Source organism: Panthera tigris, chromosome E1, assembly GCF_018350195.1.
Source record: "Panthera tigris isolate Pti1 chromosome E1, P.tigris_Pti1_mat1.1, whole genome shotgun sequence".
NCBI lineage: Eukaryota > Metazoa > Chordata > Mammalia > Carnivora > Felidae > Panthera > Panthera tigris.
The window spans coordinates 58,768,058-58,781,298 of NC_056673.1; the positions used below are offsets into that span (position 1 = coordinate 58,768,058).

At 50.9% G+C, this 13,241-nt stretch overlaps 2 protein-coding genes across 4 annotated transcripts in view; one reads left to right on the top strand and one right to left on the bottom strand.

Annotated features, from left to right (window-relative positions):
* TBC1D16 (TBC1 domain family member 16) overlaps positions 1 to 2,829 on the bottom strand; it is a 71,336-nt gene extending 68,507 nt beyond the window's left edge. For both annotated transcript variants that reach the window (XM_042966602.1, XM_042966601.1), the window contains exon 1: positions 2,772 to 2,829. The gene's annotated coding sequence lies outside the window, so the exon portion shown is untranslated. The remainder of the gene's footprint in view (positions 1 to 2,771) is intronic.
* Positions 2,830 to 3,849: 1,020 nt separating this feature from the next.
* The window catches only part of CCDC40 (coiled-coil domain containing 40), a 42,476-nt gene continuing 33,084 nt past the window's right edge, over positions 3,850 to 13,241 (top strand). For both annotated transcript variants that reach the window (XM_042966776.1, XM_042966777.1), the window contains exons 1-4: positions 3,850 to 3,905; positions 5,512 to 5,596; positions 6,030 to 6,479; positions 12,589 to 12,733. In XM_042966776.1, the coding sequence (XP_042822710.1) occupies positions 3,877 to 3,905; positions 5,512 to 5,596; positions 6,030 to 6,479; positions 12,589 to 12,733 (709 nt within the window). In that variant the 5' untranslated portion in view covers positions 3,850 to 3,876. The remainder of the gene's footprint in view (positions 3,906 to 5,511; positions 5,597 to 6,029; positions 6,480 to 12,588; positions 12,734 to 13,241) is intronic.

Consider the following 13,241-nt stretch of genomic DNA (forward strand, 5'->3'; position numbering starts at 1 on the left):
ACATTGTCAGGTCAACATACTTCCGTATCATGCACACACTACAAGGATGTACATACAACGTACATCAATAAACCCCTCCCCGGCCTCTGCTGCTTCTAGCTGGTTTCACAGTTAAGCTGTGAGCCCATCCTCCCCGCACCGTGACACCGAATGAAACTAAGTGGCTACTCTTACAAGAGAGGATTCAGGCCTGGGAAAAACTCCGGGTCCCTCAGCTGTGTGTCGGGGGAGGCCGCCCCGGTCCCTGGAACAGCCTGCAGGGACCCAGCGCCCTGCCGAGTCACAAAGATAAGAGTGGAAATATACCTAAAGGATGAATTCCGCTCCTGCACAGAGCAGCTCCCCGCCTGGGGGACCGCACACACAGCGAATGAAAACACAAAATCAAAATGTTTTTACCAATTTGCTAAATGTGAAAAACCCAAATGATGGTCATTAATAAAATTAAAAAAAAAGAAATAGTAACAGGCACTTGGCACGCTTGAGCTACCGACCGAGCCACCCAGGCACCCCAGGCACTAAGTGCTTTAGATGATCATTGTGGCAGGCTTTTGAGGAAGCCAGTGTTATCTGCATGGTACAGATGGGGAAATGAAGGAACTACGTCAGTGCTCAGTACCAGGGTCATGTGTGAACCCAGCAGTCAGCTTCGGAGGCCACGTTTTCAACCACTGCCCACTCCGCAGGTCGTTTCTGCAAACCCGATGGCCGTCTTCTCAAATGCCGGTACACGAGCCCTGGGGGGCTCCTTCCGGATGAAGGTGGACTGATATTAGCAGCCGGTGGTGACATGGGATCAGTCCCCACTCCACTGCATGTTTATGAATCACTAGGCAGAGTGAACCACGTTGTCTGCAAAAAGAGGGGTCAGGAAGAGGGTGTGCATGTGACCGGCAGGGGACAGTTCCAAGGTGGGAGGCAGTGTTGTGCATAATCGTTTCTGGGGCTGGAGCGCCCCGGGCCGGAGGCCTCCAGTTCTGCCGGCCCTAGGTGCATGAACTTGGGGGAATTTATTCTCTGAGGCTCAGGGTCCCCATCTGCAAAATGGGGACAACCTCAGTCCTGACTTTATGGGTTTGTTTTTAGGGTTACGTGACGTCATGCATAATAATCAGAAATTATGTACACGGCAACCATCAACGCTGGAGCGTTGTTAAGAACTTTCTGTAGCCATATACTGAGCCGCTGCTCACCGTAAACACTCCACAAGCCAACAAGTGTCACAGAAAACATAACGACCGCATTTAGCATACAACTCGCCTCCCAGTACCAACAATGGGCAGCTGTTCTTGAACCCCTCAGTTACTACTACGAGGCAATCCCTACTTTGCAAGTTTTCATGGTTCTTAAAAGCATTCAGTAGTCACTAATCAGTTAATGTTAATATTCCTAATGAGGAATTTCTTTTTTTTTTTTAATGTTTATTTTTTCTTGAGAGAGAGAGAGAGAGAGACAGAGCGCAAGCAGGGGAGGGTCAGAGAGAGGGAGACACGGAATCCAAAGCAGGTTCCAGGCTCCAAGCTGTCAGCCCAGAGCCTGACGCGGGGCTCGAACTCACAAACCGCGAGATCATGACCTGAGCCACCCAGCGCCCCTCTAACGAGGAATTTCTTTTTTTTTCATCTTTTTTTTCTTTTAATGTTTATTTATTTTTGTGAAAGACAGAGACAGAATGAGAGTGGGTTGGGGCAGAGAGAGAGTGAGACACAGAATCCAAAGCAGGCTCCAGGCTCCAAGCTGTCAGCACAGAGCCTGACGCCGGCCTCTAACTCAAGAGCGGTGAGATCATGACCTGAGCCGAAGTTGGAGGCCCCACCGACTGAGCCCCCCAGGCACCCCAGCACATGGCCATTTTTGAGAACCATTTCTCACTTCCCCGATACAAGAACTAGGACCTTCAGGCGGTAAAGAAGTGTCCACAAGACCAGTGCAGGGGGTAGGGGGGGATGGAGGGGGGGGTAGCAGCCTCGCTTCTCTTCTCAGCCTCTCTCTCTCCCCCCCTCATGTGAACTTGGTGCGGCAGCAGAGCAAACTTCACGGTGGGGAAAGAGAACATATTATGTCTTTTCTATCTCCGAATAGAACCTGAACTAGACTGTGGCCAACGTATAGCACCAAATTCCGAGTGTGGGAACAACGGGATTTCAAGATTCACTGGCTTCTGGCTCCTTGGGGTATATTTAGCAACCCTAAATTGCCTATTTTTTTTTCTTTCTCTTTTTTAAGTAAAGAACGAGGGGGAAAGCGCCCAGGCCTAAAGGAAGTGAGTTTCCTGACATGCGGTGCTTACAGCCAGACCACCCGACCCTAAGGCCCAGCAATGCTGAGAGCGCGCGCGCTGTTGGGCTGGAAAGCACACTTCGGGGGGCTGTGTGTGCAAACGGCGGCCCCCTACAAGTTCTCGTTCGCGTGCTCCGACGATCCAGCCAGACAAAGACCGCAAGTTCCCCGGTCCGCCGGCTCCAGACAGGCGGGGACGGAGTCTCCCCGAATTAGGTCCGCTCCCAGCCCGGGGCGCCGGCGCCCGCCGCGGAGGGGGTCCCCAAGGGGCCCCCGCGTGGTCCCGGGGTGCCTCCACGCCGCCCCGCTTCTGCCCGGGCCGCGCTCCTCTTGGGGCTGCGGCCGGACCCCGGCCCCTCCCGGGCCCCGCCGCTGCAGGCCCAGCGCCCCGCGCGCGCTCCCACCCCGTCCCCGCCAAGGGGGCGCCGCCCGGTCCCCCGCGGGCCCCTTGCGCCCCGCCCCCGCGGCCCCCGCCCGGGCCCGATACCCACCCGGGTCCCGCAACGCGGGCCGGAGTCGCACCGGCTCCCGGAGCCGCCGCCGCCGCTGCCGCCGCCGCCGCCGCCGCCGCCAGTGAGGCGCGGCGGGGCGGGGACGCGCGGCGAGGCCCGGCCCCCGGCCCGCCCCCGGCCCAATCCCGCCCGCCCCGGCCCCTAACCCGGCCCCCGGCCCAACCGAGACCCCAACACGGACCCCAACCCGGCCTCGGGCCTAACCCGGCCCCGGATCCAGCGGGGACCTCAAACCGAACCTGGACCCAAGCCCGGCCCAACCCGGCCCGACTCAGACCCCAACCCGGACCCCACCTGCCCGCTCCCCCACCCCGACCCCGGCCCAACCGGGATCCCAGCCCAGCCCCGGGCCCAACCCGGCTCCCGGACGATCCCCCACCCCCCACCCCGCAACCCCTTGGTCCGACCCGGCCCTTCCCCCGTCGCCTTTCGCCCTCGAGACTCAAGTCCCCTGCGCCAGGCCTCCCCAATTCCGGTCCCGGGGACTCTGCCCCCGACAGCAGCTCCGAGTCCCCCACGCGGAGTGAAGGCAGGACCCCTGGGACGCTCCACGTGCGCGCTCGCCTCTCCGTTTACAGTTTTCCTATTTTGGGGTAGGAAGGGATCATCACCCACCAAAGTGCCACCGAGCCTCCGTCCTCCGCCGCGGAGTCCGCGCGGCACCTCCGCGGAGGGGACGCCGACCCCCCCCCCCAGTTATGAGGATGGATGGGTGGACACTAGGCTGGGGTCCCCGGCCCCCACCACCACCACGGAGAAGCCTGCTCCGGAGCCCCTCGAGCCCCCACCTCCGCCTGCCACTTTCGGGGCGCTTGGCGGTCGCCGGTGCCCGGGGCAGCGGAGTTGCCGGCTGGACGCTCGTAGACACGGTGGTCGCTTTACAGAACCCGAGCCGGGCGGGACAGAGCTCGGACTCAGAGACGGACAAACCATGTGTGTGTGAGTGTGTGTGTGCACGTATTTCGGTGCTGTGCGCCTCTAGCGCGCTTCGGTGGCACAAAGGCCGCGCCGCCGCGCAGCCAGCGCCAGCCCCGCGCGTGGTCCCCGCCCGCCGGATGTTGACGGCGTCGCCTAGCAACGGGAGATGGCGGAGCCGGGTGGACCGGCCGGCGGGTAAGCGGGGCGAGGGTCGCGGGTCTCGCAGCGCCCCCACGCCTCCCCCTTGCCGTAGCCTCTGGGGCGTCCCTTCCCCTCACCGCCCCCTTCCCCGCACCTGCGCCCCTCCCATCCCCGCTCCGTTGGGCTTTCCAGCCTCCCCCCAACCCCGCCACCCCCAAGCCTCCGTGCCCCTTCCCGTCTCCAATCCCTTTGTCAGCGTCCCCCTCGCTCTGGCCGCTCCGCTCCCTGAACCCCCGTACTTGCTAGCCCCGCAGTAACCATGGCAACAATATGCTTGGCTGTGCCTGCTGAGAGGCCTGGGAGTGGGGGTCTCTGTGGGCCTGGGCCGCCCCGCCCCTCCGTCCTGGAAGGGCGGACCCCTCCCCCCTCGCCAGGCCCGGGGGGGGGGGGGGGGGGGGGGAGGGGGTGCGGGAGGGGAAGGGTCAGGGTCCCTGTGGCCTGGAAGCCCCTGCGTGACCGTCCTGCACACACAGGTAGACAGTAGCCACGTAAAGATCTTGCCACCAGCCTCTGTGCTCTCAAGCTTTATTTAAAAGGACAGAAACTATTTTAAAGAATTTGACCTTTTACTTTTGATGCTTCTGTAGTGTTTCATTAAAAAAAAAAAAAAGTCGATCTATATGTACTGATATGGAAAGAATTCCAAGTTACAGAAAATGAAAAGACTAAATAGAAAACAGTATGTAGAGTGTGATCTCTAAGTGTGTGTGTTTGTGTGTGTGTGCGCGCGCGATTAAATGCATAGAAAAGTATTTGAAAGAATATACCCTTAAATCTCTTCTATTACTAGTGGTTCTCTTGAGAAGGGGAGGGAGAGTCCCAGAGGATTTTCACTGTGTCACACACTTCTGGATTAGTCTGACTTTTTGAAAAAATAAGCTTGTATTTTTCATTAGAAGACATAATTTTAGGAATGTAAATGATACGGCACCTGGGTGGCTCTGTGAGATGAGCATCTGACTTCAGCTCAGATCCCGTGGTTTCGTGGGTTCCAGCCCCACATCAGGCTCACTGCTGTCGGTGCAGAGCCTGCTGAAGTTCAGATCCTCTGTCCCCCTCTCTCTGCCCCTCTCCCTTTGTGCTCTCCCCCCAAATAAATATTAAAAAAAAAAAGAATGTAAGTCATGACATTCTTGTACTATGGAAATCATGGAGAAACTAACCAAGGGTCTCTGAATTTGTCCCTTCTGTGCAACATTCTTTTATTTTGTATTTCTTTTCCCCAGTTTTGTCCCAGACACACACACACACACACACATATATATATATTCATATATATATATATATATATATATATATATATATATATATTCAGGGTGACTTTTCTGTTGTAATCTACTTACGCTGTCCCTTTGATGTTTCCATAATTATTTTTCATTCATTCGTACAGCGACTCTTTTGTGGCACTCCCTCCCTCCATGTAACAGGTATGATCTAGTGCTGGGGTTGGTGACAAAACATAACAAAGTCATGGCCAACAGCCTAGAGGGAAGGCAGATAATGAACAAGTAAATAAGAATATATACAGACACTGGGAGGTAATAAATGCTAAGAAAAAGAACGCTGTTATTGGAAACTTAGACTGTATATCTGCACCCAGGTCTGAGCTAGAAGGCGAATCAACTGCTGAAGGAGAGAAGGACCAGAATAATGAAGGCGGGGACCAGAGTGTTGAAGGCGACAGGGTAAGGTTCCCTGTGGGGTGGGCTGTGTGTGCTGGGCTTGTAGTCACTGGGAATTAAAGAGTTAAGAGCTGTTCAAGAAGACCGTACAGTGATCTTGTACCTTGCACTAGAACAGACTCCATCCCATCGCAGAGAAACTCGTTTTCCTTCCTTCCCATTCTTGAGTGTTGGTGGCTAGTCAGGATGCCCCCCACCCCCGTCTCCCACTCAGATCACCCTGAGGTTTTCGGAATTCGGTTTCTATAGCAAAGGACGCAAAAATCACAAACACTGGAGGGAACAGATAAAGTGTGGAGCGTATTCTCTCAGTGACACTCAGACGTGTACAGATGCGATTTTCCCGTCCGCATAATTACACAATGAAGAGTAAAACTTCACAGGGCGCCTTATACTGTGTTTCCTGATTTTTTTTCCCCCTGCCACGCATCTATAGATCCCACCAACAGAGAGGAGCAGTGACCAGAACGATGACGAGGCTGTCGATGCCGCAAAGCTTTCTGAAGACGATGAGAAAGTCACAACTGAAAGAGAGACCGAGATTGAGGGAGAGGTCGAAAGTATTGAGGAAGCGGAGACAGAAGAGGAATTTGAATCTGAAGGAGAGTTCGAATCCGATATGGAAGGCACATCACCCGAAGGGAAAGTCAGTTCTACGGATCTGGCTTCTTTATACAAAAGTCCTGCGGAGATGTCCAGAGAGGAAGCGGGCCCCACATACCTGTATGAACATGTGGGCAGGGAAGCTGTTCCCGAAGACAGAGGAGCCCCCGGTCCGTCAGAATCCGGAGAACCAGGGGACATCTCCGCACAGCCATCCCTGCAAGCCTTGGGCTTATCTGAGCAAATAGGCCGGGATGCTTCCGGACCCCAGACTAGCACGTCGGTGAGTGGCCCTGAGGTCTGTTTTATGAAAGTGTTTTATTGCCTCTGTGGTCTGTCACCCTGGGTGAAGAACTCAGGGCACGTTATAAAAACACATCGCAATTCCTGTTAGAAATTTCTTAGCAAAGTGAGGTCTTAGGACCCACTGTTGAATGCCAAGAGTTTCTGGACCTTTCTTTGGTGTTCGCCAACCCTAGGTTGGGAACATTTCACGTAAGGGCATCCAGGATTCTGGTCTCCAGAACGGCACTGTCCAGTGAAACTTTTCATGATGATAGAAATGCTCCTTATCTTTGCTGTCCAACATGGTAGCCATCAGTCACATGTGGCTTCAGAGATGGAGGGACTGAATTTTTAATTAGGATTCTAATTAAATTGATATAACCACCTGTTGCTAGTGGCTACCATATTGGACAGGGCAATTCTAGATCATAATGATTATAATGACAATAGTTACTGTCTTTTAATTTTCTTTTCTTCTCTTTATTTCTTTTTATTTTTTTAATATGAAATTTATTGTCAAATTGGTTTCCATACAACACCCAGTGCTCATCCCAACAGGTGCCCTCCTCAATGCCCATCGTCCACTTTCCCCTCCCTCCTACCTCCCATCAACCCTCAGTTTGTTCTCAGTTTTTAAGAGTCTCTTATGGTTTGGCTCCCTCCCTCTCCCAACTTTTTTTTTCCTTCCCCTCCTCCATGGTCTTCTGTTAAGTTTCTCAGGATCCACTTAAGAGTGGAAACATATGGTATCTGTCTTTCTCTGTATGGCTTATTTCACTTAGCATAACACTTTTCAGTTCTATCCACGTTGCAACAAAAGACCATATTTCATTCTTTCTCATTGCCACGTAGTATTCCATTGTGTACATAAACCACAATTTCTTTATCCATTCATCAGTTGATGGACATTTAGGCTCTTTCCATACTTTGGCTATTGTTGAAAGTGCTGCTATAAACATTGGGGTACAAGTGCCCCTCTGCATCAGCACTCCTGTATCCCTTGGGTAAATTCCTAGCAGTGCTATTGGTGGGTCATAGGGTAGATCTATTTTTTAATTTTTGGAGGAACCTCCACACTGTTTTCCAAAGTGGCTGCACCAGTTTGCATTCCCACCAACAGTGCAAGAGGGTTCCCGTTTCTCCACATCCTCTCCAGCATCTATAGTCTCCTGATTTGTTAATGATTATCTTTGAGAGAGAGAGAAAGAGAGGGAGAGAGAGAGAGCACAAGGGGGGAAGGGCAGCGGAAGAGGGAGAGACCGAATCTGAAGCAGGTTCCAGGCTCTGAGCTATCAGCACAGGGCCTGACGCAGGGCTCGAACCCACGAACCGTGAGATCATGACCTGAGCCGAAGTCGGCCCCTTAACCGACTGAACCACCCAGGCGCCCCTCTTTTTTAAATTTTTGAACAAGCATGGGATTATAGAAAAACTGAATCATGGGGCATCTGGGTGGCTCAGTCAGTTAGGCATCCGACTCTTGATCTCAGCTCAAGTCTTGACCTCAGAGTCAGGAGTTCAAGCCCCATGTCGGGCTCCACACTAGGCATTGAGCTGCTTAAAAAACAAAAGAAAGACAGAAAAAAGGAAAATTGAAGTATTATTAGAAGAACTTTTTATTTTTTTAACCTCGGAGAGTAAGTTGACGATCTGATGCCCCATTGCCTCCAAGTGCTTCTGTGCGTGCCTCCCACGAACAACCAAAATGTAACTATCAAAATCAGGAAATTTCATCACATTACCAGATAATCCTCAGGCCTCACTCACCAGGTGTCCAAATGATGTCTTTTATAACAGAAGTACGTTTCAAATCACATGTGGCTTTTAGCTGTCCCTTCTGTCAGGACTTAATCTTTCCTTGACTTTAATGGCCTTGACACTTTTAAAGATCACCAGCCAGCCACTTTTAAAATGTCCCTCAGTTTGGATATTCCTGGTTTTCCTCTTGATGCAATCTGGGTTATGATCCAATGGAAAGGGTTCACAGATGGATTCTGTGTCCTCCTTGTGTCCTAACAGGTGGCACACAGTCATAGTTTGTCCCATTACCAATGATGTTGGTGTGGATCCCTTGATGAAAAAGTGTCATTCTTCTCCACTGTGAAGTTACCGTTTACCCCTTTGCATGTAAGAAAAATTGGGTGTGGGGGCGCCTGGGTGGCTCAGTTGGTTAAGTGTCCAACTCTTAGTTTCGGCTCGGGTCATGATCTCACGGCTAGTGAGTTCAAGCCCCACATTGGGCTTCAAACTGACAGTGTGGAGCCTGCTTGGGGTTCTCTCTCTCCCTCTCTCTCTGTCCCTCCCCTGCTCACTCTCTCTGTCTCTCAAAATAAATTAATTAAATAAAAAGAAAAGAAAAGAAAAATTGCGTGGGAAGGTGCTCTTTTTGTTTAAGATAGGAAAGTATTTCAAATGAAGAAAAAAAATCACATTACCACCATATTTCTAGGAGTTCATATTTCTCTCAGCAGTGTGTACAGGCCCATCTTTTATCAGATTTATCCCTCACTATTTTGGATTTTTTGATGGCATTTTAAATGTCTTCCAATTGTTTGTTGCTATATTGTATATAGAAACACAACTGATTTTTGTATATTGATCTTATATCCAGCAACATTGCTAAACCCCCTGCTACTGAGGGGCAGAGAGAGAGGGGGAGAGAGAGAATCCCAAGCAGACTCTGCTCTGCCAGCACAGAGACAGACCGATGCGGGGCTCCGACCCACAAACCATGAGGTCATGACCTGAGCCAAAAGTGAGAGTTTGTCACTTAACCGACTGAGCCACCCAGGCGCCCCCAACACCCTTGTTAGTTCTATCGCTTTTTTGTTTTTGTAGAATCCATACAATGCTTCATAAGGATGATCATGTTGTTTGTGAATAAAAGCAGTTTAATCTCTTCCTTTCAAATCTAGATGCCCTTCATATCTTTTTCTTGCCTTCTTACACTGGCCAGAACTTCCAGTACAACACTGAATAGAAATTGTCCCCAATTTGGCCTATGAGAGCCCATTTAAGTTGGTCTTTGTGTCCTTCTGATGTACCCACATCAAGCTTTTTTTTTAACTGCCGTCATCCTTGGAGAACTTTCTCATTCTCTGGCACAGAACTGCCTGGCCCTAGAATCAGACATTTCTCCAGGAGCCTGGTTTCTTTTCATGGAAAACAGAATTTAGAAGTCAAGATTCAGGTGCCAGGTAATCTCATTGACTGGGATGTCACTATCCCCGGGATCTCTCAGTATCATACACACCACACATGCACACCACACACACACACACACACACACACACACACACAGCTCACACCAACCCTTCTCTAACACCACTCACCCCCGAGTGGGTTCCTCTTGATGTCCTCCCTTTCCATATTCCCATGTCTTTTCCAACAATGGGAAGCCGAGCCCCCATTCTCCTTGATGTAGTTATTAATTTGATCAGCCCCCCGGGTGTAACCCTCACTGCCTTTCTCCACCCTCCAGTGGACCCTTCTCACCCCACCTGAACTGCGACACCCCACACTGGGACGCCCCAGTCACCCTCGCCACTGTGGGGCCAACCCCGCCCAGGCGGGCCCCAGGATGTTTGGGCTCTGACTCTGTGCCAGGCTATCGTCTGTGGGGACTCCTGTCTCCAGGCCCAGGCCTGTCACCTGTGCGGTGATGACCCCCCCACAGGGACGGTCTCTGGAACCAGCCCTCCTCACCCCACATTAGGCCAGCCCCACCTGCTGGCTTCAGGTTTGAGTTGTTCTGGAAGGAAAGCAAGGAGCAGGGTTACATTCCTCTATCTTCGACTCTGGGCTGGACGCGCCTACACCCTTGATGTTGCTGTCTCAGTGAATCTGACAACAACCCTGTGGGGCAGGAACTATGATTATTGTACAGATGAGGGAACGGGCGAACAGACTTCCCTGCCCAGAGTCGCACAGCTGTGATGGTTGCTCTCGATGCAAAGCCACCGTTCTGAACCGCAAAGCAAAGATCCTGCCCCACCTGATGAACCCTAGAGAGTTAATAGCTTTGGAGAATAACATGGTTTGATGCCCACTAATTAAACTCAGAAGAGCAAGTGTCTCCACCTCGTAAGATGTCCAGAAGATGGGAAGTGTGGGCCACTTGGTGATGTGAACTGTAAACTCAGCGTGCGTCCGTGGGTCTAGTTTCTAGAAAATGCACAGGGAAACAGTTTCCAAGTGTGACCAGCCAGAAGGGCAGAGACAAACCTGAGAGGGAGCCCGATTTTCCTTCCTCTCAACTGGTGCTCAGTCTTTAGAAAGAAGAGGAATTGCGGGGAGGGAGCTGCCAAGTGCATCGACCTCTGGATGCCTCGTTGAATTCTCAGGGGGAGAAGCCTTTTCTGGACACCGCAGAGGTGGGCTTTTGACTCTGGGCCCCCATTACTGTCATTACGGTTCTGGACGCCTCGGGGGTGGTTTCTAGAATCGGCATCATCTGAGGAAGTATTAGAAAGAGCACAAGCTGAGGGTTGAGGCGTCCCAAGTCTGCACCTGCCCTTGGCCGACTGTGGGAACTTGAGGCAAGGTCCTTAGCTGCTGTGAGGCTGCTTCCTCCCCACCCCCCCCGCCCCCCCTCCCACCACCAGATAACAGAAGTGACTCCTATCACCTCCTCACGGGGTGTTGTGCGGGGTCATTGTTGTTACCAATACCCACCAGTTCAGCACCAGCAATAATTATCATCAACAGTAATATAATTGCAAGAGTTATCTTTTAAAGCTAAAACGGAGGCAGGCATTTTTATCGAGAGAAGATGTTTTCTTTTCTTCTTTTAAAAATTAATTTATTTTTTAATTTACATCCAAGTTAGTTAGCATATAGTGCAACCATGGTTTCAGGAGTAGATTCCTTAGTGCCCCTCCCCCATTTAGCCCCTCCCCCCTCCCACCACCCCTCCAGTAACCCTCAGTTTGTTCTCCATATTTAAGAGTCTCTTATGTTTTGTCCCTCTTCCTCTTTTTATATTATTTTTGCTTCCCTCCCCTTATGTTCATCTGTTTTGTATCTTAAAGTCCGCATATGAGTGAAGTCATATGATATTTGTCTTTCTCTGACTAATTTCGCTTACTATAATACCCTCTAGTTCCATCCACGTAATTGCAAATGGCCAGATTTCATTCTTTTTGATTGCCGAGTAATATTCCATTGTATATATACCACATCTTTATCCATTCATCCATCGATGGACATTTGGGCTCTTTCCATACTTTGGTTATTGTCGATAGCGCTGCTATAAACATTGGGGTGCATATGCCCCTTCGAAACAGCACACCTGTATCCCGTAGATAAATGCCTAGTAGTGCAATTGCTGGGTCGTAGGGTAGTTCTATTTTTAGTTTTTTGAGGAACCTCTATACTGTTTCCCAGAGTGGCTGCACCAGTTTGCATTCCCATCAGCAGTGCAAAAGAGATCCTCTCTCTCCGCATCCTCGCCAACATCTGTTGTTGCCGGAGTTGTTAAGGTTAGCCATTCTGACAGGTGTGAGGTGGTATCTCATTGTGGTTTTGATTTGTTTTTCCCTGATGATGAGTGATGTTGAGCATTTTTTCATGTGTCTGTTGGCCATCTGGATGTCTTCTTTGGAGAAGTGTCTGTTCATGTCTTTTGCCCATTTCTTCACTGGGTTATTTGTTTTCTGGGTGTTGAGTTTGATAGAGAGAAGACTTTTTCTTATCAAGATGTCCCTAAAGTGGAATGGTTTGGAAAAAAGAAGTACAAGCAACCCTCTTGCCTGGGGCTGAGGCTTTCCAGCAGCCTTTTGTACAGAGGAGGCTCAGAAATGTTGCTTACCATCCTCAGGGAGATCAGCATCTGGAAGTAAAGAACCCCACGTGTAAAACACACGTCCATACCTCAGCATGTACACTTTGCTACAGTTCTAGACCGGCAGAGGCCATTCCTGAATTCCTGGGATCGGGGGCGTAGATGTTTTCCATTTTGCAAAAGCCAAATAACCTTTATATATCCAAATGGTTTTCTTTTGTTTTAGCAATTACGTTGAACTTTGAACACTGTAATAGGTCAGAATCAAGTAACTTCAGTCCTGATTAAGCCCTCGTTGATTTGGGTTTGGTTGTTCTTGCTCTAGAAATCCTCACACGAAGAGCTCCAGCAAAAAGTCTTCCCTCTGGGGACACGACACCATCTCCGACTGAGCCAGGGAAGTAGCATCACGTCCTTGGACTTTGACGAGCTGCTCTTGAGCACGAAAGAACCCTTCACGCAGGAGCCAGGTACCACGGCACCCGCCGGGCCGTCCCGTCCTGCCCATGGGATAAGCCCCTTCACATCCCCTTCGGTGTGAGTGGTGCCACTCATTCGCCACCTGTTACCTCATTTCTTGTTCAGCTATGAGCCTAAAGGCAAAAATGTTATTAATAGGTATTATTCACTCTGTCACATCGCGTTTAATCCTTACAGTAACCTGATAACTTAGGAACCAGTCTCCCATTTTACAAAGATCCTAAGAGTCATTTAGTGGCCTATCGAGTAAGTGGCAGAAGCAAACCGTGACTGAGATCCGATGACGTCCCAAACCACAGCCCCTGGCTGCCATTTCCTGCTACCTCCTGGTCTCACAGAGGGGCTCGGCCACAAGATCCTCCAGTGTATGTGTTTTCTGAGTTTCAGAGGCTTGCTCGGCACACCCTGTCCCCTATCCCAGTGTGGCGGACGTGGGAAAAGCAAATCGGGGTATTTCTTATTCCTTACAGTACATGTGCGTGGATGGTCCAGATACAA